At 45.7% G+C, this 27,492-nt stretch overlaps 1 protein-coding gene across 1 annotated transcript in view; it reads left to right on the forward strand.

The window, feature by feature from the left end:
- Nucleotides 1-27,492, forward strand: part of LOC124020489 (reelin-like) — a 266,814-nt gene that overhangs the window by 132,557 nt on the left and 106,765 nt on the right. The window contains exons 5-15 of the mRNA XM_046335735.1: nt 6,785-6,817; nt 6,968-7,046; nt 7,295-7,391; nt 7,997-8,048; nt 22,444-22,549; nt 23,211-23,451; nt 23,740-23,891; nt 26,142-26,293; nt 26,579-26,694; nt 26,922-27,130; nt 27,343-27,471. Of these exons, the coding sequence (XP_046191691.1) occupies nt 6,785-6,817; nt 6,968-7,046; nt 7,295-7,391; nt 7,997-8,048; nt 22,444-22,549; nt 23,211-23,451; nt 23,740-23,891; nt 26,142-26,293; nt 26,579-26,694; nt 26,922-27,130; nt 27,343-27,471 (1,366 nt within the window). The remainder of the gene's footprint in view (nt 1-6,784; nt 6,818-6,967; nt 7,047-7,294; nt 7,392-7,996; nt 8,049-22,443; nt 22,550-23,210; nt 23,452-23,739; nt 23,892-26,141; nt 26,294-26,578; nt 26,695-26,921; nt 27,131-27,342; nt 27,472-27,492) is intronic.

A 27,492-nucleotide genomic window follows, 5' to 3' on the forward strand; every position in this document is an offset into this window, starting at 1 on the left:
ATGATCTTTATGGCCTTCCTGTAACAACGGATGGTGTAGGTGTCCTGGAGGGCAGGTAGTTTGCCCCGGTGATGCGTTGTGCAGTCCTCACTACCCTCTGGAGAGCCTTACGGTTGAGGGCGGAGCAGTTGCCGTACCAGGTGGTGATACAGCCCGCCAGGATGCTCTCGATTGTGCATCTGTAGAAGTTTGTGAGTGCTTTTGGTGACAAGCCAAATTTCTTCAGCCTCCTGAGGTTGAATAGGCGCTGCTGCGCCTTCTTCACGACGCTGTCAGTGTGAGTGGACCAATTCAGTTTGTCTGTGATGTGTATGCCGAGGAACTTAAAACTAGCTACCCTCTCCACTACTGTTCCATCGATGTGGATAGGGGGTGTTCCCTCTGCTGTTTCCTGAAGTCCACAATCATCTCCTTAGTTTTGTTGACGTTGAGTGTGAGGTTATTTTCCTGACACCACACTCCGAGGGCCCTCACCTCCTCCCTGTAGGCCGTCTCGTCGTTGTTGGTAATCAAGCCTACCACTGTTGTGTCGTCCGCAAACTTGATGATTGAGTTGGAGGCGTGCGTGGCCACGCAGTCGTGGGTGAACAGGGAGTACAGGAGAGGGCTCAGAACGCACCCTTGTGGGGCCCCGTGTTGAGGATCAGCGGGGAGGAGATGTTGTTGCCTACCCTCACCACCTGGGGCGGCCCGTCAGGAAGTCCAGTACCCAGTTGCACAGGGCGGGGTCGAGACCCAGGGTCTCGAGCTTGATGACGAGCTTGGAGGGTACTATGGTGTTGAATGCCGAGCTGTAGTCGATGAACAGCATTCTCACATAGGTATTCCTCTTGTCCAGGTGGGTTAGGGCAGTGTGCAGTGTGGTTGAGATTGCATCGTCTGTGGACCTATTTGGGCGGTAAGCAAATTGGAGTGGGTCTAGGGTGTCAGGTAGGGTGGAGGTGATATGGTCCTTGACTAGTCTCTCAAAGCACTTCATGATGACGGAAGTGAGTGCTACGGGGCGGTAGTCGTTTAGCTCAGTTACCTTAGCTTTCTTGGGAACAGGAACAATGGTGGCCCTCTTGAAGCATGTGGGAACAGCAGACTGGTATAGGGATTGATTGAATATGTCCGTAAACACACCGGCCAGCTGGTCTGCGCATGCTCTGAGGGCGCGGCTGGGGATGCCGTCTGGGCCTGCAGCCTTGCGAGGGTTAACACGTTTAAATGTCTTACTCACCTCGGCTGCAGTGAAGGAGAGACCGCATGTTTCCGTTGCAGGCCGTGTCAGTGGCACTGTATTGTCCTCAAAGCGGGCAAAAAGTTATTTAGTCTGCCTGGGAGCAAGACATCCTGGTCCGTGACTGGGCTGGATTTCATCTTGTAGTCCGTGATTGACTGTAGACCCTGCCACATGCCTCTTGTGTCTGAGCCATTGAATTGAGATTCCACTTTGTCTCTGTACTGACGCTTAGCTTGTTTAATAGCCTTACGGAGGGAATAGCTGCACTGTTTGTATTCAGTCATGTTGCCAGACACCTTGCCCTGATTAAAAGCAGTGGTTCGCGCTTTCAGTTTCACGCGAATGCTGCCATCAATCCACGGTTTCTGGTTAGGGAATGTTTTTATCGTTGCTATGGGAACGACATCTTCGACGCACGTTCTAATGAACTCGCACACCGAATCAGCGTATTCGTCAATATTCCCATCTGACGCAATACGAAACATGTCCCAGTCCACGTGATGGAAGCAGTCTTGGAGTGTAGAGTCAGCTTGGTCTGACCAGCGTTGGACAGACCTCAGCGTGGGAGCCTCTTGTTTTAATTTCTGCCTGTAGGCAGGGATCAGCAAAATGGAGTCGTGGTCAGCTTTTCCGAAAGGGGGCGGGGCAGGGCCTTATATGCGTCGCGGAAGTTAGAGTAACAATGATCCAAGGTTTTACCACCCCTGGTTGCGCAATCGATATGCTGATAAAATTTAGGGAGTCTTGTTTTCAGATTGGCTTTGTTAAAATCCCCAGCTACAATGAATGCAGCCTCCGGATAAATGTTTTCCAGTTTGCAAAGAGTTAAATAAAGTTCGTTCAGAGCCATCGATGTGTCTGCTTGGGGGGGGATATATACGGCTGTGATTATAATCGAAGAGAATTCTCTTGGAAGATAATGCGGTCTACATTTGATTGTGAGGAATTCTAAATCAGGTGAACAGAAGGATTTGAGTTCCTGTATGTTTCCTTCATCACACCATGTCCCGTTAGTCATGAGGCATACGCCCCCGCCACTCTTCTTACCAGAGAGATGTTTGTTTCTGTCGGCGCGATGCGTGGAGAAACCCGTTGGCTGCACCGCCCTGGATAGCGTTGCAGCCACCCTCTCCTGTCATCGTGTTGATGGCTTTAGTGACTCCCTCCCACCACCTCTACCATCACCCCATAATAATATCCTTCAACGTGACAGGGAGGTTGTTATGGTGATGTATGCTGTAGGGACTGACCCTCCTTGGCCTGCCCCTGTCTCACCAGAGATTTGCGACCATAGACAGGTGCTACAGGAAGCAACTCTAACCAGAGACAGACAAAGATGATACTCACCCTGCCATTGTATTCAAATGTAGTAATTTGCATGCAAACACAAACTCTTGCAAACAGGGAAGTTTAGACTATTGCACAAACTTGATACAAAAGATGCCTAGACACAAAACATCTCAAGACAAAAGACAAAACTCAGTCTATCAACAAACAAATGACATTGATGTCTTGCTTCACTCTTTTATCTGCACCATTAATTAGGAAATTAAGTGTTGTGTCTTCTAATAACATAATTATGGCCATTGATGCCCACAAAGATTTCAGAGTAAAGTATTATTTACCTTAGTTTTGTGCCAACACAAAAAGGTGTTAAATATGTGTCGTCATTCCTGGAGAAACACACACTCTCTCTCACGCACACACGCACACACATGCACACATACAAACACAGAAAAATCAAGCAAAATCCTGCATCCTGTGTCCTGGTGAGTCAGTACTTGCAACAGCCAATTAGACCTCAACGACTCAACTTCAAACATACAGCTCAGTCTTGGATACCTATACACCGTGAAGTGAGTCAGAGAAAGAGAGGGAGGGAGCAAGGAAGACAGGGAAGGAGGGATGGAGGGAGGGAGGGAACTGGAGGAAAAGAGAAGGGAGAGGGAGATAGAGAGTGAAGGAGAGAGGGACAGAGAGAGAGGAGAGATGGGGAGGCGGAGCGTGAAGGAGAGAGAGAGAGAGAAACAGGGATGGAGAGTGAAGGAGAGAAATTGGTGGAGACATGAGATATGTAGGAGGGAGAAGAGAAGATTAGAGCTGGGAGATGGAGAGGGAGAGAAAAAGGGACGGGGATTTAAGATCACTAGAGCCCTGTGCTCTTTGTGCCCAGATGTCTGAGACTCCCAAAGCTTACTCTAATTTACTTTCTCCACCCTCTGCATAGTCCTATCTCCAACTCCCCTTCTCTGTTTTTTTCTTCCAAGCCCCTCTGATTTTGAGATGTGTATAGAGCGGTGCATTTAGATGATACCCTCCCCTTTCCCATCCCTACAAGTGTGTGTGTGCGAGCATGTGTGTCTTTGTGTGTATGTATGAGACAGTCGGGGTTGGTGCTGAATGAAAACGTATCACCCAGTGTAAGCTCTGGCCTGTGTGCGTACGTGTGTGTGTCTTGCTCTTGTGTGTATATTGTTCCTGCGCCTATGTGTGTGTGTGTGTAAGCCGGCGAGATACAGGCATTAGCAGAGATGAGCCCATAATAGAGGAGGCTGTAAGTGAAGTCTTTAAGAAAGTGAGAGGATTAATCTGAGGGAAATGAGGCTACTGTCTGCTCCTTATGGAATGGGGTTGGAGCGAGAGAGGATGGGGGATTAGTGAACTCCTAAACATTCTGGGCCTTTCTTCAGCCAGAAGGACATATCTTTAGAAAGGTTTGAAGAGGGAGTGCTTGTTAGAGACAGTACGAATGGAGAGATGGAGGTCATGTCACAGAAGGCCTAATGCTGTCCATCAGTGTACAGAGAGGAGATGTGGATATTCCTAATGTGTATACGTAGGTTAAATACGTATGTATATCCAGTAGTGGAAAAAGTACCCAATTTTTATACTTGGGTAAAAGTAAAGATACCTTCAAAGAAAATGATTAAAGTAAAAGTGAAAGTCACCCAGTAAAATCCTACTTGAGTAGAAATTTGGTTTGAAATGTACTTAAGAATCTAAAGTAAAAGTATGAATCATTAAACATTTCTTATATTAAACAAACCAGACAACTTGATTTTCTTGATTTTTTAAATTTACAGATAGCCAGGAGTACAGTTCAACACTCAGACATAATTTACAAGCAAAGCCTTTGTGTTTAGTGATTCTGCTTGATCAGAGGCAGTAGGGATGACCAGGCATGTTCTCTTGATAAGGATGTGAATTAGACAATTTTCCTGTCTTCTAAACAATCTAAATGTAACGAGTACTTTTTGGTGTCTTGGAAAATTGAAGGGGTAAAAAGTACAATATTTTATTCAGGAATGTAGTGGAGTAAAAGTTTATGTTGTCAAAAATATAAATATTAAAGTAGAGAGAACCCCCAAAAATGACTTAAGTAGTACTTTAAAGTATTTTTTACATTAATTACTTAACACCACTGTGTATTTCTAATAATACTAACAATGGATTGGTTTTATAAAGTGTGTTTCTACAAACTGAGGTACTCAACGCACTTAACATAGTAAGGAGGCAACTCACCTCCTCCACCACCAATGTGTGACACCCACCTGGGTGAAGCACGGCAACCATTTTGTGCCAGAACACTCACCACACATCAGCTATCAGGTGGAGAGGTGAGGAGTGATAAATGCCCATTAGGAATGAGGGGGATGATTAGTACACAAAGATAGACTGCAAAATGATTAATGCACATACGTAGATAGTTTGCAACATTTTCCCTTCATTATGTTTTATTAAAATGCGAATGATTAGCGAGAAGGGAGAGTGAGAGTAAGGGGGGCTGGGGTTTGATGGATCCCTCTAAACATGTTTTGAATCATCAGGAGCCAGAGAGAGAGGCCCTTTGATCTACTTTTAATGGGCTTCACCACGGAGCCAAATATCCAGTCGTGGAGCTCCAAGTCAGTCACCTACCAGTACATATACACATACAGACACACACACAGACACATGCACAAAACCAGTCGATATCACAGTCCCCGAACCCCCTCTTCTCAGCCCTGTCAAACAGAACACCAAGACTACCCAAACTTTTACTTTTTACAGTCAGCACTAAAGTAAAGTTCCACCACACCAATATTTGGTTACAGTATTGGGATCCAATGTGGAGAAATGAGGACTGCTTGAAGGGAGTAGAGCAGGGGGGGGGGGGTTGGACTATAGAAAGACTTTTGTTTGGTTTGTAATAGTCAGCCATTTTAGTAATATTCCTGGTTTGGGTTCCCTCCCTCTTGGAGGAGCTTTAGGGAGCTGTGTATAATTTGTGTTAAGTTAAAAGTCATTGAAATCACCTGGAAGTTTCTTGAAAGTTGGGTATGAGAAGTGGGAATCCTGTCTGGACTAAAGGATTGTTTTTTATTATTTTAAAGAGGATAGTGATCTAGCCAACTTGAATAGGACTGAAAGGGAAGGGTTCCCTAACTCATTAAAATTGGGGTCAATGCCATTGTGCATAGTACTGATAAAGGGTACTGACAGAAATAGTGAAAAGTACAGTAAAACATCTTACCTCAATGTCTGCAATGAACTTCTGATCATTGAGTGCTCCCCTTTTTCTTTTTTTTCTGGAAAAAGTCACAATGTATTGGTGTGGCAGGTAGCCCAGTGGTTAGAGCATTGAACTAGTAACCAAAAGGTTGCAAGATCAAATCCCCGAGCTGACAAGGCAAACATCTCTCGTTCTGCCCCTGAACAAGGCAGTTAACCCACTGTTCCTAGGCTGTCATTGAAAATACGAATCTGTTCTTAACTGACTTGCCTGGTTAAAGAAAGATAAAACAATCTGAAGGGAATTGAGGTTTGATGGTTTTGTGGATTTCAAAGTCCCTTTTTATCAATCTGGTGAGAAATGTATCAGGGTACTCTCACATTGCACTGTATAACATCATACTCTATTTTGGTTCGCTGAGTCAAACTCACCCTATTCTCTTCCTTTGATTCTCTTCCTCCATCTGCCTGTCTCTCAGAGCACTCGTGGAAGAGTTTGCAGTAGTGTTGTGATGTGTTGGCTTGGCAAGAGGCACGGGCCTCAGGAGAAGGAGGGGTGTTAATTGGTGTTGAACTATTTATCAGGTCCAAGCGGACTTTCATTACTTCATTAACATCAGGAACAAACATCAGTACTGGACGTCCAACAGGAGACCCAGCACCACAATCTACAGTCAGGGAGGGCATGCACTGGAACAGCAAGTACTGGAGCCTCAGCCACTACAAAGTTATTTTTGCTTCGAAGTTGATTTAAGTGTATTCTGTCTTGTCGCTGCTCAGTTTGGCTCTTTTTCAGTGATGTGTTAACATGCTCGCTCCTGCTTCTTGGTTCTTGTCCAAAACAGAGGGACTTCTAGTTAGGCCTGGCACACATCACAGATGACACTCTGATCACTCTGACTATATTAGCAGTTGTGACATGCCAGCACATATGAGAATGTCTGAGACAGGAGGGACATTAGGACTGGACTATTCTACTATCTCTGGTCTCTTTCTGGCCAATGGCAATCTCTGTCAGAGTAGGGAAACAAGCTGCAGGGTTACTGAGGCATCTTCTCTCTGTTTCAGCACCTACGGAATCGCCATTGAGACCCAGTCTTGGTGAGTGCATTCTTTTCTTGCATGTTTATATGCTATCAACTCAATCTTCTGTGGTCATACCAACATCAACAACTTTGTTATTAATATTGGACCCTTCCCTGTCATGTTTTTCTATCGCCTAACCTTGGTTTTTGTTTGTTCTGTGTGTAGCTGAGATTCATGGGAACCATGTGGTGCTCCGTGATGACTTTGACTCCAACCTGCAGGGAGAGCTGGACCCCAGAATTTGGTAGGTTACATCAATCAATTCATCAATCAATCAATCAAATGTATTTTATAAAGTCCTTTTTTGTCAGCAGTTGTCACAAAAATGATTACTAAAGCATACTTTTTGTGTCATTTTGTCACACTGTGCAATTGAAGAAGACAAAAATGTGTTACAAAAACTACAGTAAGGCATTTTATTCATATCTAAACCTGCATAAATTATCTTCTAATGCACTCTCTTCATCCATCTCTTTATATTGCTCCCCCCAGGTCAGAGTGTAGTAACTATGAGGTAGGAGAGCAGTGTGGGGTTCTGATGCATGGCAGAGCTGTCACCTTCTGTGAGCCCTTCAGAGAGAGAGAACTGGTAACTATGACCGCAATACAACCACAAACTCAACCACTCCTTTATCCATAATTACAACCACACTATGACCTCAACCACCTAGTTTTTCACAACCACAGTGGGAACCACAACCACACTATTAATGAACACAACCACATAATACTACAACCTACAACATATCAGATCATACCAGAACCAAAAAGACACTAGAATGCTTCCACGTATCTGATAATAATCATGTTAACTGCCACTATTTCCCTGTTGCACCATATGAGAGACAGCGAACGGCTGTGTTTAGTGTGTCTTGATTCTATTTGCTTACTCTGATAATAAGCTTTTACAGAGTATCTGTCAGCCTTCCAAGTATTTCATGCAGCTGCCTGGCACTAGTTCAGTCAAGAGCCGTACACACAATGATGCATTCCCCACACAGAACACACACACACAGAGCACACACACAGAGAACACACAAACACACACTGACGAAAGCCCTTGCATCCTTAGCTCCATCTAGGAATTGTATTGTGATTAGATATATGTAGCCCCATTTCCCAGCTATTAAGAACACTTAAAGCCCCACTGCCTTTATCCTCTAACCTGTGATATATGTTCCCTCTCTCCTCAAGACCACTGTACCTCTCAACACCACCACAGCCTCTGTCCTGCAGTTTGCTCTTGGTGAGTAAAAAACATAATGTACGCAATCAATCATATAATTTTACAGTGCCATGAAAAAGTATTTGCCACTTTCAGATTTTCTCTATTTTTGCATATTTTTTATACTGAATTATCAGATCTTCAACCAAAATCTAATATTAGATAAAAGGGAATCTGAGTGAACAAATGACACAACAATTCCATAGTCCTAGCTAGCTGCCTATCAAGCTTGCAGTGTTTCTTGATGGCTTGAACGCATGCCGCAACGCGGTTAGCCATTGTGGCTGGGAATGCGGATTTTCCCGGGTTTGTGGCCATCTAGATCACTGCTGTATTACATTTTAAATATTCCCTGTGACCTGCCCTGTCTGGAGTAACAACATAACTTACATTACTAGAAACCATGACCAAGACCAAAGCCAACGGGAGTTCAGTTGAGGACAGTGGTGTCCTCTATCACAGGTGAAGGATCTTTTAAATTAACTAAAAGTTGTTACAACAACAAAATAATAGCTTCAAGTGTTTTGTCCAAATACTTGTGCATTCAGCTAATAAAAAAATGGACGACTTGACCAGATTGTTCCAGGACCAGAAGAACAGCTTGCAGTTCTCCCAGGATCAGCTGATTGAGTTGAAACAGGAGAATGGCAAGATGACATGAATCTGTAAGTCATTGAGAGAGGACATCAGTTCTGTGTATGAATCCATGCCAACAATGATGGATAAATCTCAAGGGACAATCAAAGCGGAATAACATGGTTGTGGGCAGAATTGCAGAATCTCCACATGAGACCTGGAAGGAGTCTGAAGACAAAGTGAGGGAAATGATCTCTGAGAAATTGAAGATGGACCACGGTGGAGTGTGCCCACAAGACTGGAAACCACACTGTTAAGGCTACGTGGATTGATGAGGAATTGAAAAACTGTATATTTGAAAGCGTTGAGGCAAAAGGAGAGGCTAATAAATCTGGATGGGAAAATGATTGTTATCGATCAATAATGACAAACCTCCTGGCATTGACAACTTAGATGGAAAGCTACTGAGAACGGTAGCAAACTCTATAGCCACTCTTATCTGTCAAATCTTTTAATCTGAGCCTAGAGGAAAGTATTTGTCCTTAGGCCAAAGGTAAAATAAATTAAAAGGCCTGGAGGTAAGCCAAAGTAATTCCGCTACCCAAGAATGGTAAAGCAGTCTTTACTGATTCACAGCAGACCTTCAAGCTTTTTGCCAGCTCTTAGCAAACTATTGGAAAAAAATATTTTGACCAAACACAATGCTATTTCCCTGTAAACAAATGAACAACAGACTTTCAGCATCCATATAGAGAAGGGCACTCAATATGTATTACACTGACATAAATTACTGATGATTGGTTGAAGAGATGGATAATAATATGATTTTTGGAACTGTTCTGTTAGATTTCAGTGCAGCCATTGAAATCATTGACCATAACCTGTTGTTGAATAAACGTATGTGTTATGGCTTTTCAACCTCTGCCACGACGTGGATTGAGAGCTATCTTATAGATCTCAAAGGGTTTTCTTTAATGGAAGCTTCCCTAAAATCAAATATGCAAAGTGTGGTGTACTGCATGGTAGCCCTCTAGGCCCTCTACGATTTTCTATTTTTACCAATGACCTGTCACTGGCATTAAACAAAGCATTTGTGTTCATGTATACTGATGATTCAAAAATATACATATCAGTAACCAAAGCTAATGAACTAACTGAAACTAATTTAAACTAAAATGATGATGATTAAATGCACTCTTTCCGCATTGTGAATAGGAAAAACCCATATATTCACAAAGAATGAATGACAGGTTGTTTATCCTTTTGCGTGAAGGGGGCAGTATTTTCGTTTTTGGCTAAAAAACGTATCCATTTGAAACTGCCTATTTCACAGCCCCAGAAACTAGAATATGCATATAATTGTCAGATTAGGATAGAAAACACTCTAAACTTTCCAAAACTGTCAACATATTGTCTGTGAATATAACTGATATTGCAGGCAAAAACCTGAGGAAAATCCAGTCAGGAGACCTCTCTGTTCCTATATGCATGCCTATCCTCCATTTAAAGGTATATCAACCAGATTCCTTTTTCTATGGTTTCCCTAAGGTGTCAACAGGCCTTAGACATAGTTACATGCTTTTATTTTGAAAAAATGAGCCAGAAGGATCACATTGCGTAAGTGGATAGGTGGGGGCTCTGAGTGAGTTTTGAGCAACAGAGTAAAGCGGCCATTGTTTCTCGCAGTCCTATTAAAAAACCTACACTCCCGGTTGATATATTATTGATTTTATATTTTAAAAACAACCTGAGGTTTGATTATAAAAAACGTTTGACATGTTTCTGTGGACATTATGGATAATATTTGGAATTTTTTTCTGCGTTGTCGTGACCGCTCTTTCCTGTGGATTTCTGAACATACCTCCGTTTGTTTGTCGCGTTATTTGGATATAAAAAATCATCTTTATGGAACAAAAGGAAAATTTGTTGTGTAACTGGGAGTCTCGTGAGTGAAAACATCCGAAGATCATCAAAGGTAATTGAATAATTTGATTGCTTTTCTGATTTTCTTGACCTAGCTACTTAATGCATAGTGTACATAATGTTTTGTTATGCTATCGATAAACTTTTACAAACGCTTGGATTGCTTTCGCTGTAAAGCATAATTTCAAAATCTGAGATGACAGGTGGACTAACAAAAGGCTAAACTGTGTTTTGCAATATTGCACTTGTGATTTCATGAATATTAATATTTTTTAGTAATATTATTTGACTCTGGCGCTATGCTATTCAGCGGTTGCTGATGAAAATTATCCCGCTTAAGGGATGGGTAGCGTCAATTATTCATGCCATATAGATTTGGGGTTTAAAATTAAATTAAGCTGATTTTGTTTAAAGGGGTTTAGTGAAGTCGGGTAATTTTTAACCCTTAGGACAAGGGGAGTATACAAAATGTTAAGACTACTCAAGGAGTAAAATAGGTATGTTTTATGTTGTCCTTTGCTGAAGCTTGAATTGTGTGCCGTGTGTATTTGTCTCCTGATTAAGTTTTTGACACTTAGTGTTTATTGTTTTCCCAGTGTTACTGTGATCCTTCTGTTAGTGTTTCTAAGTAAAGTATAATGCATATCCTTAATGTGAGCGTACCAAGTAATTAGGCGTCACTCTAAAGCGGGAAGGTGGAATAAACAAGTCAGGAGTAGGTTTTTCTGATTGAACACGGTTCTCTATTGAGGGTATTTTGTCAACAAAAACATTAACATAATCAATGAAAAATCTTCCAAGGAAAAAACACACATCTTCTTCTCCAGATGCAACAAGAACACAATAGGATAATCTTTAAACTACAACAAACATAAATCACGGGTTTGTCACCGTCTTCGTGGTTCTTTCAGCACAGCTTCTCTCTCTCGGTGGCCATCTTCCAGAGATAGTTTCCCCCTCTCTCTGCTGGTTCCATTCTCTCTTTTATAGGGGAAGGAGAGTATCTCATTAGTACCGTCAGCTGTGCTTAATTGACTCTGGTTACCTTGTCTCCCATGCTTTGTTGGGCTACTATCCATGAGCCCAGCCTGCCCTCTAGTGGTCCTTCCACATACCTTCCTCCCAGGACCGAACCGGAGGGTCGGGCGCCAGACGCACCGTCTTGGTCGCGTCGGGACAGCGCGTCTGCATTCCCGTTCCTCGATCCGGCCCTGTGGATGACATGGAAAGAGAACGGTTGTAAAGACAAAAACCATCTGGCTATTCTGTTGTTATTGTTTCTCTTACCAGCCATCCACGTGAGGGGCGCATGGTCAGTAACTAATGCAAACCTCCGACCCAGTAGGTAGTACCGGAGATAATCGAGGGCCCACTTGATGGCTAAGGCCTCTTTCTCTACGGTCGCATACCTCTGTTCCCGATCGCTGAGTTTCCTACTAATGAAGAGAATCGGCTTCTCTGCTTCACCTTCACCCTGAGCTAGTACGGCCCCGAGCCCTGTATCCGAGGCGTCGACCTGCACAATGAACTCTTGTGAGAAGTCCGGAGCCTGTAGAACGGGATCAGAACACAGGCCATCTTTTAACAATTGAAAAGCCTCTTCCGCCTCGTCTTTCCACTCTACCTGGTTTGGCAGGTTTTCCTGATGAGGTTTGTGAGGGGGTTGGCAATGGTTGCATATCCCGGGATAAAACAGCGATAATATCCTGTTATCCCTAAGAAGGCCCGAACGTCTCGCTTGGTCCGGGGTCGAGGCCAGTCACGAATTGCCCTGGTCTTCTCTGCCTGCGGGCGTATTTTCCCATTCCCCACGGTATACCCCAGGTATTCCGCTTCGGACAGGCCCAGGCAGCATTTACTTGGATTGGCTGTCAACCCTGTGACTTCCAAACTCACGAGCGCAGGAGGTGACTATCCCAGTCCTCGCTGTGGATGACCACATCGTCTATGTACCCCGCTGCATACTCTTGATGGGGCCGTAGAATGGCATCCATGAGGCGTTGGAAGGTTGCAGCGGCTCCGTGCAGTCCGAAGGGCATCCTCACATACTGGAAAAGCCCCTCTGGGTTGGCGAAGGCAGTCTTTGGGCGATCCTCCGGAGCCACCGGCACTTGCCAATATCCCTTCGTCAAATCCAGGGTAGTGATGAACTTGGCCTTTCCTAAGCGCTCCAAGAGTTCATCCACGCAGGGCATGGGGTACGCATCGAATGTAGAGATGGCATTCACGCCCCTAAAGTCGTTGCAGAGTCTCATACTACCATCGGCTTTGGGGACCAGGACTATGGGACTGGACCACTCGCTCGTCGAGGGCTCGATCACGCCCATCCTCAACATCTCCCTCACCTCTTTCTTAGCAATGACTCGGCGAGCCTCAGGAATCCTGTAACGGCGGATATGCACTTTCTTGCCGGGTTCAGTGTGGATATGGTGGAACAGGACATCTGTTTGTCCTGGGAATGGAGAGAATATTCGACCAAAGTTCATAATCAGCTTGTCTAGCTGTCTTGACTGCTCCGGTAGGAGAGTTTGGCCACGGCGCATCTGTGGTAGAGCCTCTTTTTTTTCTTTGCCCTCCAGGGCCATCAAAGCCACCTCCTCCTCTCGTCCATGGTACGTCTTCAGCAGGTTTATGTGATAGAGTTGGACCTTCTTCCTCCTGTCAGGTTGCTTGATGAGGTAATTGACCGGTGAGACCCTTTTCATTACCTCGTAGGGCCCCCTCCACTGCGCCAGCAAGCGATGTTCGGCCGTGGGCACAAGCACCATCACTTTCTCTCCCACGGTGAACTCACGGGGGGTCGCAGATTTATCATAGGCCCGGCCTTGGGTCCTTTGGGCCTTCTCCATATGCTCCTTGACTATGGGCCACACTGCTGACAGGCGGTCTCTCATCAGGGTAACGTGTTCTATTGTGGATCGAAAGGGGCATGGTTGGGTCTCCCAGGTCTCCTTGGCTAAGTCGAGGATTCCTCGACAGGGTCTGCCATAGAGCAATTCAAACGGAGAGAATCCAGTGGATGCCTGAGGTACTTCTCACAGGGCAAACATTAAGTGTGGGAGAAGCATGTCCCAGTTTTTCCCGTCTCGGGACACCACTCTTCTCAACATGCTTTTAATTGTTTTGTTCAAGCGTTCACACAACCCATCTGTTTGAGGGTGGAATATGCTTGTACGTATCTGTTGAACCTGATATAACCGACACAAGTCCTTCATCAACCGGGACATGAACGGGGTTCCTTGATCGGTTAAGATCGTCTTGGGAAGGCCCACACGAGAGAACATCAGGAATAACTCCTTGGCAATTCCCTTTGAGACGACATGTTACGCAGGGGTATGGCCTCCGGGAACTTGGTAGCATAATCTATAACCACTAGGATGTACTCGTGTCCTCTGGCGGATTTTGGGAGGGGTCCTACGAGGTCCATAGCTATGCGTTCAAAGGGAGTCTCTATGATGGGGAGAGGAATCAAAGGGTTACGTAGGTGTGGCCGTGGGGCTGTACATTGACATTGATCACACGTCTTACAATACCTGGCCACATCTCTGGTGACACGGGGCCAATAGAATCTCTGCATGATTCTGTCAATAGTCTTGTCTCGTGCCAGGTGTCCTCCTAGGACGTGGGAATGGGCTAACTGTAGAACTGTATCCCTGTATGGTCTAGGCACCATTAGTAATTCCTGGTTTTCCCCCTTCGTCGTACGACCCAGTATAAGAGACCCCGCCTGATTGCATAGTAAGGAAGAGGGGCTCACCTGATCCGTCGACGTTCCTCCCGTCGATCACCTTCACCTTCCTCATGGCCTCCCTTAGGTCTGGGTCTCTATGCTGCGAGGTGCCGAACTGTCCCTTTAATTCCTGGGGCAGGTCAACCTCAGTAGAGGGATGTGGAGGTTGTTCCACATCCCCATCAGGGGAGACCGAGGAGAATCCCTTCCAGGTTCCCTCCTCGGATGGAGCTTCAAATATATCCCTTAGTGCCTGGTTGCTCCTTCCTTCCTGCGTTGTGTATAACCCTTCACAGGTGTCTTCATCGGTGGTTTCCTGGAATATCTGTCGTAAACGTTGGGTCGCTATTTCTTCCTCTGCAGTAGAGGACGAGGACGCGGCTACGTCTCCTTGTAGTACTACTACCTCGGGCTTGGAGATTCTCTTCTTTCCTGTCCCCCTTCTTCCCGTGCATAACGTCATCTGCCGAAGCTCCTTATATAGGGGACAGTCTCTCCCGATCAATAATGGCACCTTCAGCTGGGGCACTTTCCCTGCCCTGACTGTACACCTTCCTTTTGGAGTGAGAATAGGCAGATTCACAGTGGGGTAATAGTGGGTGTCTCCATGGATACAGGATACGGCTACTTTGTCTGGTAGCAGTGTTGCGGAGGTCACCATCCGCTCCTCTACTAACGTAACCATACTTCCCGAGTCGAGAATAGCTACCACATCTTGTCCTTCAACTCGCACCGGAATCTCTGAGGCTGGGGCTATCTCTGCTAACCAACAGTGTTGATCCTGCCCCCTCAAAACGGGATGTGTGGGGGTAGGCAGTGACGACTCCGTGACCATGGGCTCATCCTTGCTAGGACATTGTGGGGCATAATGGTTGGGAGACTGACACTTATAACACCGACCCGGCTGTGTGGTGGCTGACTTCTCCCACCTCCGGTTGGGGCTTGGACGTTTCGGTGGCGGGCGCGCCGGGGTGAGTCGTGGTACGGGATTGGAAGACTCCTTCCGTTCCTCCTTGTCACTTTTTAACAGCTCCCCTGTAGACCGATACGTTTCCACCGCCTGGGCTATGTCGTCGGCTGACAACGGGTTGGCTTGCCCCACAACCCTTTTTAAGTCACTGGGTAATTCTCTCAATATCTTGTCCACTACGAGAGTCTTTATCACATGTCCTACTCCTTTTCCAGGTTCTAGCCACTGTTTCGTCAGTCGTATGAAGGCGAAGATCTGGGCATGGACGGGTTGATCAGCTGTATAGGTCCATTGATGGAACTTTACAGCCCTATCTCTGGCAGTCAGCTGGTACCGGGACAGGATCTCGGTTTTTAGTCGCCCATAGTCCGCAGCCTCGCGGGAATCCAGGTCAAAATAGGCTTCCTGAGCTACCCCGGTCAAAAGAGGAGCTAATGCGCTAGCCCATTCTGTGGGCGGCCACTCTTCCAAGGTGGCCGTCCTTTCGAAGGTCATGAGGAAGGCCTCAATATCATCCTCTTTGGAGAGACGAGGTAAGATGGCGTGAGCAGCCGCTCTTGGCCTAACTCTAGGTTCTTCTCGTCGACTCAGCTGTTGTTGCAGGAGTTCTATGGTTGTCTGCTGTGCCGTGATCAATTGTTGTAGTTGGGCGTTATCCATCGTTCTTGAATGGTTCCTCCGGGTCTTCTGGAAGAATATTAATTTACTCACTTATCCTTGTGTCACTCGTCCACCTAATACCTGCATCCTCCACCAATGTGAGCGTACCAAGTAATTAGGCGTCACTCTAAAGCGGGAAGGTGGAATAAACGAGTCAGGAGTAGGTTTTTCTGATTGAACACGGTTCTCTATTGAGGGTGTTTTGTCAACAAAAACATTAACATAATCAATGAAAAATCTTCCAAGGAAAAAACACACATCTTCTTCTCCAGATGAAACAAGAACACAATAGGATAATCTTTAAACTACAACAAACATAAATCATGGGTTTGTCACCGTCTTCGTGGTTCTTTCAGCACAGCTTCTCTCTCTCGGTGGCCATCTTCCAGAGATAGTTTCCCCCTCTCTCTGCTGGTTCCATTCTCTCTTTTATAGGGGAAGGAGAGTATCTCATTAGTACCGTCAGCTGTGCTTAATTGACTCTGGTTACCTTGTCTCCCATGCTTTGTTGGGCTACTATCCATGAGCCCAGCCTGCCCTCTAGTGGTCCTTCCACATTAACCACTGATTCCTCGTCTGGTCTCTTCTCTGCACCTGTGTCCAACCTCACCATATCACAGCAAGCTTCTGCCTCAACATGGACCCAGAAGAGATCATCCAGATCCAGAATGCTTAAAACCCAACAAGTAGCACTAATTGGGTGGCAGCAAGAACAACTCTCCCAAATATCAGAGACCCTCCAACAACAGTCCAACTCCTGCCCAGGAGGAGCTAATCCAATGCTCTCTGGTGCTCGAGCTACAGTCCTCCTTGTTCCACACCGATCGGGCAATGATTGCCTACATAATCTCTCTACTCTCAGGCAAGGCACGGGCTTGGGCAACAGCGGTGTGGGAACAGCAGCCACCACCCTGCAGCTAGCCTTCACTGCCAAGCTGCGACGAGAAGCGGTCAGCCGACTGTTGAACATCTGCCAAGGGGCCAGACCAGTGGCTGACTTCACCATTGAGTTCCGCATCCTCGCCGCCGAGAGTGGCTGGAATACGGAGGCACTGGTCACTGCTTTCCACCAGGGGTTGTCTAACTTCATCAAGAATGAATTAGTTTCTCGGGAACTGGGAGAGGACCTCGAGTCTCTGATAACGCTGGCAATCAGGATCGACAACCTCCTCCGAGAACGCGTGAGACAGCGCTTTTTTGACACCATCCCAGTATCTAGGTTTCCTGATCACCCCAGTCCCCCCAAATCCAGCATTGAGGATCCCACAGGAGCGTGACTGGTGCATGCTCGAACGCTGCAGCCTCTACTGCAGAGGTCTTGGCCATCTCCGTGCTACCTGCCCAGAGCTGGGCTCGCAAGGACAGGGGGCAACCCTGACAAGCTGTGCAGTTACCTCCCGGCTATCCAATCACCATCTGTTACTACCCGCAACCCTCCACTGGGACAACCGTGAGATCCAGATTCAAGCCTTTGTGGACCCCGGGGCCACTGGTAATTTTATTGATGAAGACTTCATCAGAGAATTACAAATCCCCTGCGTAAACTGTCCCATTCTTCTGCAGATTCAAGCCGTCGATGGACGCCCCTTTGGCTCCGGTCAGGTGGAATATCAGACCAAGCCCGTTCTAATGCAGGTTGGGGTGAACCACTCTGAGACTCTTTGTATTCTGTTGATCAGTGCTCCCGGAAAGCCCCTTACCTAGGGTTCCCCTGGCTAGCGCTGCGTAACCCACTAGTTTCCTGGTCCATGGGACACCTACTAGACTGGACTAAGGCCTGCCAGACTAAATGTCTAAGACCCCCACCAAGAGCCTAGCCGTGTCCTCCTGCATCCCTTGAAGACTAAGACTTTTTCGCTCTCCCTCCCGAATACTTCGATCTCCAGCAGGCCTTCAGTAAGAGGCAGGCCGTCACCCTTCCCCCTCATCATCCTTACGACTGTGCCATAGAACTCCTACCCAGCGCCTCTGAATCTGAATCAGAGAGATGCAGGGGGCTGCCTTAATCGACATCTATGTCTTCAGTGTCTGAAGGGTGGAGGCCTGCGTCCCTGCATCGATTACAGAGGGCTGAACCAGATTGCGATCAATAATCATTACCCCCTACCCCTGGAGTTGTTCCAAGCGGCCCAATTCTTCACCAAACTGGACCTCCGCAACGCTTACAATCTGGTGAGAATCGGGGAGGGAGATGAGTGGAAGACTGCCTTTAACAACCCAAGTGGCTACTATGAGTATTTAGTCATGACCTTCAGATTATTGAACTCACCGACAGTCTTTCAAGCATTGTTCAACAACACCCTGAGGGATATGTTGAATCTTAGTTTACCTCGACGACATCTTGATCTTCCCCAAGACCTTTCCGGAACACATACTGCACATTCGCCAAGTCCTGGGATGCCTCCTGCAGAGTCAACTATATGTCAAGATAGAGAAGTGTGAGTTCCACGTATCCCAGGTTTCCTTCCTGTGTCACATTATCTCAACTGCAGGTATTAAATGGAGGCTCAAGTTTTACGTTACCTTAGCTTCATTATTGTCCAGTAGTGTAGTCGAGTGCAGCAAGGAAAGAGTCCCCTAATCCATACAGTAAAATCGTACAGTATTATACAGAGCCCGTATTGCATTTTGTATATTGCTCAAGTGAACAGCAAACCTGGTTTCAAAAAATATAAAGCAACACCTCAAGGCACAACACCTCTCCCCTATTTGACCTAGATAGTTTGTGTGTCTGTAATGATATGTAGTGTCGCGATACGAAACCTTCAGCCCCGCCCCTTGGCCGGCAGCGGGGTGCTAGAGGTGGTTAGCGTCCCGTTCCCTGGATTGGACAGGGCACTATTGATACTTCAGGTTATCTCGGTATAACCAGGACCGCTCGCGTAGCCCTGCCTCTCTATATCGAAGCACTGTCCGCGTAGAGAGGTCTTTTGCCTTGTCACTCTCAACGGTCTAGCTCTAGCTGGGATGTGTGAACCCCACCTTTATCCTCTAGACTCTTTGTTTCACCACTAATTGGTCCTTGAGTTATTATTAAGCACTAGTCCTACCAGTCTCTATATGATTTCCCTGTGGTTGACTGTTTCCCCTCTGTGATGTATCTAGTTTAAAGTGTGAAGACCTTTAGTCAACTTAGTCTCACTACTCTGCCCGTCGGCTATGTATCGCTTGGAAAATAAAACTTAGATAGATCGATAAGACAATTAAATGAATCACTACTGGACACACCTTCCTCCTTGTCTTTTAATGGTAACTCATTCTGTCATAGAGCATTGATCCCCATTTCCAGTGTCCCGGTAGTGGGGAGTGTCAGAGTTGTTATCTCCCGTGCCGTTAACTGTCTTTGAGAGAACCTTTGAATCGAGACAAAATAAGACTACCGTTTATTTTTTTTCTTTTACAATCAAACACACTTCAAAATACACCATTTGTTACTCGGTCACACACAGCGTTAATCAAAAACATGCAAATGCCTTAATGCTCTATAAAATGCCTGGTACAATGATAACACTTATCTCTATATTAAATGCTTATAATAGTTCTTTAATTACCTTTGAGAGATGACGAGGAGACCCACAAGATCAGGAGCAGAGTTTCAATTGGTCAGAGTTCTTTTAGAATTTAGTTAGTAGCGACTCCCCTCTACTGGCTGAGAAGTTGACTTGAAGTCGGCGGTTTACTAAATTGAGAGATTCAAGTTTGGACTGGATGAGAGAACCCGCTGGTGATTCCCTGACCCACTGGAATATGGAAGAGTCTGTGCCACACAACTAGGGTGAGGTACTGAGCTCAACCGAGAGTTGCAGTTTCAAAGACTGTCTCTGGGAGTAATTTGCATCAGTATACAAGCACTAAGGCCGCGGGCGACAGGGTCAATTCAGATAACCGTAGGTATTAACAGGAGATCAACTTAAGGACTAGAGTGACTCTCAGTCCCGTTGAACTACTGCAGCGTCCGTGCCATGCAACTAGGGCGAGGTACTGAGCTCAACCGAGAGTTGCAGTTTCAAAGACTGGCTCTGGATATAATTTGCATCAGTATACAAGCACCAAGGCCACAGGCGAGAGAACAGCTGTTCAATAGTTAAATGGTATATCGGAGAGACCCTTCTCAGATCCAACAAGTTAGAATCTTTAAGTAATTTGAGTCAGGTGGCAATTACCCGAAGTCAAATGGTTGTCTAAATGAATTCAGAATTCAAGAAGTCAGCGCCAAAGTAATGGCAAATGTCTCTTTATATACCTTTTGATTCTCTGCACCCGATCCGCTGCTCCTCCCATTCCCTCAGAGCAGAGAGGGTGATGACATATCTTACAACAGGAAATACTTTTCTTAAAGTGCATATATGGGCCTCTGGTTATGACAGTGCCCTTACTCTATCAGCAATGAGCTATCAGCTGTTCCCATTCAGAGGTGTCACTTGAGGCAGAGGGTGATTCTTCCTGACACCAGTCAGGTTCAATAGTTGGTTGGCTTGAGTCGTCTTCTGGTGGCTTTGCCCAATCCGGTATTTCAGTAGGCGAGGTCATCTCTGTCTCTACCCTTGGTGGGTAAGACAGGGGAAGAGGACCAGGAGGTAGATCCATTTGGCATTTTACTACAGTAGGCTACGTGAGCCGTTTGAAGAAAAAAAATATGTAGTTGTGTCCTTGAGCTGTTGTCTATTAATGTTCTGTATTATGCCATGTTTCATGTTTTGTGTGGACTCCATATAGAGTAGCTGCCGTTTTTGCAATAAAATACAAAATACTTATTGCATTTATTTTATAGACAGGGTTACACAACACCAAATGCCCCTGTGTGAAAAAGTAATTGCCCCCTTACACTTAATAACTGATTGTGCCACCTTTTAGCTGCAATGACTCCAACCAAACACTTTCGGTAGTTGTTGATCTCTCTCTTACGTCGCTGTAACTCAGCGACATTTGGGGATTTTCAAGCATGAACTGCTCGTTTCAAGTCCTGCCACAACATCTCAATTGGGAATAGGTCTGGACTAATTTGTTTCTTTTTAGCCATTATCATGTAGACTTGATTGTGTGTTTTGGATCATTGTCTTGCTGCCTGACCCAGCTGCACTTCTGCTTCAGCTCACAGACATATGGCCTGACATTCTCCTGTGGTAACACTCTATGTAATGAACATTTATGAAATCTTTAGCCAACACACTGAGTGCTTTTGTTTTTTTTCCTCTCTGCTTTCCTCTCTCTCTCTCTCTCTCTCTCTCTCTCTCTCTCTCTCTCTCTCTCTCTCTCTCTCTCTCTCTCTCTCTCTCTCTCTCTCTCTCTCTCTCTCTCTCCTTGTTTCTCCTCTCTCTCTCTTTATTTCTCCTATCATTGTAAATTCGGTTTAGTGAGACCTGGACTGCCACCCAACAGCCCGTGTCAGGCAGATGGAGTTTTTAGACACTTCATATTTTTCATGTCCATTACACGCATCTGTGACAGTCCCACAGGAGAGCAGGAGAACAGGCTGCAGCGATCCCCCTCTCTCTTTCGTTTTCTCTCTCTTACTCTCTCTACCGGTCAGCCAGTCAGTCTGCATGGCCCTGTATGTACTCATAAATATGAAAGAAACATACAGTGCTGTGTAGGTCCGAGGTTAGTCCCTATGGAGGTTGGGGGAGGGGGAAGATATTGGGACCATTAGTGACCTCTGACCTGTGACATCTTAGCCCCTCTTTCCTCCCTCCCCAATGCCCTGAGAGGGGTGCACTCTAGCACCTCTATCCCTTCATCCCTCCCTTCTCCATGCTCCCCTTAGTAAAGTAGGGCCGAAGCTCCTTTATAGCATGCATCAGCAGTACCACTCCCTCTCCCCTCCTCTCCGCTTCTCTTGTTTCCTCTCTCCATCAGCCTGTCCGCCTCCCTGGGCACCAACTGCTAAGCAGATCATTTCTATTTAACACCATTTAAAGTATAATTTCTACATGGCTGGGGAGGGAAGGAAAGAGGAAGGGAGGGGAGGAAGGAGTGAGGGGATAGAGGAAGGGTGGGGAAAGAGACGGGAGGAGGGAGTGAGGGGATAGAGGAAGGGAGGGAGGGAGAGGGGGAGAGAGGAAGGAAGGAAGGAATGGCTTTATTGAAGATGCTCACAGGCCTCTCAGGGCACCAGTAGACCATTGCCATTCTCATTTTGAGGAATTTGAATTAATGCAGAAACAGCTGACTTTTACATTCTATATGTGCACTTCCCCTCTCTGGGGCGTAGGCTGCTTCACAAATGGCACCCTGTTTTCTATGCAGTGCACTACTTTTGAGCAGGACCTATATAGCACTCAGGTCAAAAGTAGTGCATTATAGAGTAAGGTGTCATTTGGGACACAGCCTTAGCATGGCGTTAATACACAGAGCTGTCCACTCATGAAGTATCACTATGTAACTATTTTCCCTCTGTGTGTGTGTGTGTGTGTGTGTGTGTGTGTGTGTGTGTGTGTGTGTGTGTGTGTGTGTGTGTGTGTGTGTGTGTGTGTGTGTGTGTGTGTGTGTGTGTGTGTGTGTGTGTGTGTGTGTGTGTGTGTGTGTGTGTGTGTGTGTGTGTGTGTTTCTCTTTCTAGGTTCAGGCACATGTAGGTTCAGTTACTCCGACCCCAGCATCATCGTGGCGTTCAGTCTGAACAAGAACAACGGCTCCAATGACTGGATCACCCTGGAGAAGATCAGGTCTCTCTCTCTCTCTCTCTCTCTCTCTCTCTCTCTCTCTCTCTCTCTCTCTCTCTCTCTCTCTCTCTCTCTCTCTCTCTCTCTCTCATCTCTCTCTCTCTCTCTTTCATCTCTCTCTCCCTCAACCCTTCCCTATTCACACAGACATCCCCTCCCTTCCTCTCTCCCTCCCTTCCTTTCTCTCTCTCTCTCCTCTTCCTGCTTCCTTCCCTCCTCACACAGACATCCATCTGTCATAAACACCATGTCTTCTTCTCTTTTTTCTCTCTTTCACACCTCCCCCTCTCAATTTGTCATTCCTTTCCTCTTCTTGTAATATTTTCTTCTCTAGTTGTTTAGAAACACTCTCTCCCCCAATTTAACTCTCTCTCTCTCTCTCACCCTCTGTCTCTCTATCTCTCGCTTCCTCTCCCTCTCTTATTTTTGATGATAATGTTTCGTCATTTTTTCTCAGCAGCATGTTAATTGCATGTTCTGCTTTATTGTAAACACGGACCCCCCCACCCCCGCCCACGCACACAAACACAGATACACTCACACATACTCTCTCTCCCCAACACATGCGCACCATCCCTTACACCACTCTACACACACACACAATACACACACACAAGAAACAGACTGATTCGGAGCTTATATATATCATATATCCTCTCCACAGAGCTCCAATTAACAGCAGTACAGTAGTCCATCTCCTGCCCCTGTCAGTGCACTCCAGGGGAGATGGGGTGCGTTTACGCTGGTCCCAGGAGGCCCCCCAGGGACCCGAAGGCTACGAGTCGTGCTGGGGCCTGGACAACGTACTCCTGGTCAACGCTGCTTACATACCTCCCCTACTGGAGGATAATCTGGACCCCCCAGACACGGCCAACTGGCTTTTCTTCCCTGGGGCTACCGTCAAGGTACCATGTTCTTCTTCCTATTTTTCTTCCTCTTCTTCTTCAACTGTTTAATGGCAGTTTGCAAACCATCTTTTTAGACGAGGTAAGGTAATCAAGGTAATCAAGTTGCCGTCACCAAAATACTGTTGCTTACTTACTAGGACCAGGAGGTTTTACCGGTCAGGTCGTGGTCAGTGTAACACTTCATCATGTACAAGACCTACAGTAAAGTAATACGTTATTGCCATACTGTATTGTCATCTGTATTGATGATATTCGACATTGTCATTTCACTTCCTTCTTTCCCAGCGTGCCTGTCAGTCAGAGGGCAACACCCTGTATTTCCATGGCAACAACGAGGAGGGGGTGGGCCACACTTTCGCCTCCACCAGAGACATTGACCTCCACCGAGAGGAGGGTCGGAGCTATTGGGAGGAGGACTTTGAGAGTCTGCCCACCAAGTGAGACATAATGATGTCATCATCATCTCCATCTATCTGTCTCCATAGCTGTGTGCGAATACCAATACTAACATACTGTAGACTTAATACAGTAAATAATATTAGTTCATATTAGTATACTTGAAACGAACAGTATCGTTTTAGTTGAGCGTACTAGAGCTTGGCCTGTCTAGAAGTTGATGCTGTTGCTAGGCAACCTTTTGCTTGCTTGTTAGTTCAACATATTCCTAGTTAAAAAAATATATGATTTTGGGTGTGTTCGTAAATTTAATATGGAGTGCCAGATTACGTGCTGGGCGTTCGTAAATCCAGAGCTTTGAAAGATTGTCCAATCATAAATTCAGAGCGTTTCGCTCTCTGAGTGTTCAGAGCGCACACTGGACGCTCTGGCCGAGGAGTAGGGTTGATCCGGGCGTTCAATGGCAGTCAAGCAACCAAGCTAACGTTGGCTAGCTACTTCCAGAAACAAATGAGAGAACTGCTCACTCTGACCATTTTACTTGCCCTAGCACAGTTGCTTAGGCTGTTTTCATGTTATCCAGAGCGTTGGTGACTGTAACTGTGCTGCTTGGCAACAATTTAAATTTGCTTTTTTTGCAGACGTTTACTGACTCCAGCCATATTCAACGGGTGTTGTGCGTTCAGAAGTTCATCAGTTATTCTGCGCAAGAGTTCTCTGAAATCAGAGTAGAAATCCATTGAATTGATCGACTATACCACTGAGCTAAGAATGTAGTTGTCACGAACTGACCTTAGTATTCCTTGTTTTCTTTATTATTTTGGTTAGGTCAGGGTGTGACGAGGGTGATATATGTGTTTTCGTATATATATAGGGTTTTTGTTTTGTTTATGGGGTTGTTTCTAGTCTAGGTGTTTTTATGTCTATGGTTGCCTAGATTGGTTCTCAATCAGAGGCAGCTGTTTATCGTTGTCTCTGATTGGGGACCATATTTAGGTAGCCATATTCCTTGGGTATTTTGTGGGTTATTGTCTATGTATAGTTGCCTGTTTCAGCACTCGTGTTATATAGCGTCACGTTCGTTTTGTTGTTAGTTTGTTTAAGTGTTCTTCGTGTTCTTCCTTTAATAAAGAGGAATTCTCTTGTATTCTCATCATGCTGCGCCTTGGTTTCCTCTTTACGACGAACATGACAGTAGGGATGTAAATAATCAAGCCAATAAATGTTGGGTAGTTAGTTAGATAGCAGATAGTTAATATACTGCCTGGCAAGTTCGATGCATTAGTAGGAAACTAACGTTAGGTAAATGTTTTAAATGTTTTTTTATTTAACCTTTACTTAACAAGCCAAGTCAGTTAACAACAAATTCTTATTTGGTAGGCCGTCATTGTAACTAGCTAACATACAGGTACATACTGTTCTAATGCTATGCGGTTCGTAAGGATAGCGTAGCTAACAAATTGTCAGCCAACACAACATGGGACTTCTTTGAAAAAGTATTAATTTATAAAAAAAATCAAAATATTCTCAACATTTGTCATAATTAGTTAAAGAAATGAATTTGTATCCACTCTCGTCGGATTTCTGCTGCATATTTTCTTTCATTTTCTTCAAATCTGAAAAGTTATAAAGCCACGCCCGTTTTCTGAGGAATTGCATTTACGGCCCTAAAAGCACGGAAAATGTGTGGCATACTAACTATATCCATACTATGACCAATAAGCATACTATATACTCAATTTACATAACAAATAGTGTGGTTAGTATGAGTATTCGAACACAGCTCATCTCTCTCCCTTGCTATATCCTTTCACATATCAAAGCGTTCTTTCATCATCATCATCATGGATGTGCTGGATGTGGATTCTGGCCTTAACCTGGGTCTTGGAAACTGAATATCTGTCACTCACCAGGCTTATCTCATTCCCATCATTGTGTCGAGAATGTCATGTATTTGAGTTCAGAGGACCTGTCTATTTCAGTTGAAACCTGTCTTTTGTCGTACGTGTGTCATCTCTCATGCGTCATGCGTGGCTCAAGCAGATCCTGCTGAGGATTGGAACCCGTGTCACCTCCCTGCCCATACTCCATCTGTCACACACACATGGAAATGTCATCAGTACTGAGAAGGAGCGACAGAAACTGCTGAGACAGGATTGCTATTCCAATGTAACCCTTCTCTCTCTCTGTGTGTAGCTGGGATATTGAGGGGGAAGTGAATGGGACCCAGGGTAGGGAGATAGAATCAGGCATGGCCCTGGTGTTTATCCCTTCTCTGTCTCTGTGTGTAGCTGGGACATCGAGGGGGCTGTGTATGGGACCCATTGTGGGGAGATAGAGTCAGGCATGGCCCTGGTGTTTGAGAGGGATGGAGAGAGGAAGATGTGTACTCCCTACCTGGATACCACCTCCTTCGGAAACCTTCGGTTCTACTTCACCATGGGTAAGAACCACCTACCACTGACACAGACTCTTTCTCAATTATGTAAATACCTGGCCTCTCCTTGCCTTCTTTGTACTGATCTGTTGAGCTTCCACTTTATTGTTCTCACCTGTCAAGTCTTTTCCAATCAGTGCAGATGAAGGGGAGGGACAAGGAGCGGAAAAAATATTAAAAACATTGAGAAAGAGGCCTATTCTCTGTTAGCTAAGCTGTCAGTCTTTTTATGCTTGCAGCCAAATATTTTCCTGACAAGGAAAGCATGCTTGTCTGTGTGTTTCCCTGCAGGTGGTGGGGAGTGTGACCCAGGAGAGTCCCATGAGAATGATGTCATCTTGTTTGGTAGGTCAGAGGGGAGACGAGACCTTGTGCTGTTGGATACCCTGCCATACTACTCTTATAGGGTGAGACTACACACATGACATAGACCTGCTCCATCTCCTACACTAGGCTGCTCTATGAACTGAGCAAATTCAAACTTTATTTTTCATGTTTAGCTAGCTAAATGGAAAATATGTTTCTCCGCCCAGCTCGAACCATTTTTAATTCCTCAACTGTGCTTCATCTCCTCTCCCCTCCCTCTCTCCCTCAACTCACCCCTCCCTTCCTCACCCTCCCCCCTCTCCACCAGACTCCGTCAGTAGTGTCAGTAGCCCTGTCCACAGACCTCCAGACCCCCATCACCCAGTTCTGCCTGGAGCAGCGGGCACATGGCGGTGCCAACCGTCACGTCTGGGCAGTAGACTTCATGCAGCTGCTGCCTGTCCTTCCTGGCACACATACCCATGTAACACAGTTCTCCATCAACCTGGGCTGTGGGTCCTACCAGCCTGCCAACAGGTAGGATATGATACGACCGGGACTCAAACCTGGGTCCAAGCCAGTACCTTAGCCGATCCGTCAAGAGATCGAACCTCGCTACAATATGATATGATACAATATTGAGGTGTCCATTACCATGGGTGCAAAGTTTCAAACTTTTTTGTCTTGTTTTTAAATTTATATTTGCATAATTTTGAAGTGTAGATAAGATTTTTCTATCGCTTTGTTAGTGTGAATCTGGAATTTTCCACCAATCACGGTCGTTCCTGGTCGCTGCTCCACACAGAGTGTCTTCCAGATTTGTGTGCTGGCCGCCACCTACCACACAGCACCATCTACTCCTCAGACAACTACAGCGAGTAGGTACCACAAACACACAC

This window comes from Oncorhynchus gorbuscha, unplaced genomic scaffold, assembly GCF_021184085.1.
Source record: "Oncorhynchus gorbuscha isolate QuinsamMale2020 ecotype Even-year unplaced genomic scaffold, OgorEven_v1.0 Un_scaffold_835, whole genome shotgun sequence".
In the NCBI taxonomy this organism is placed as follows: domain Eukaryota; kingdom Metazoa; phylum Chordata; class Actinopteri; order Salmoniformes; family Salmonidae; genus Oncorhynchus; species Oncorhynchus gorbuscha.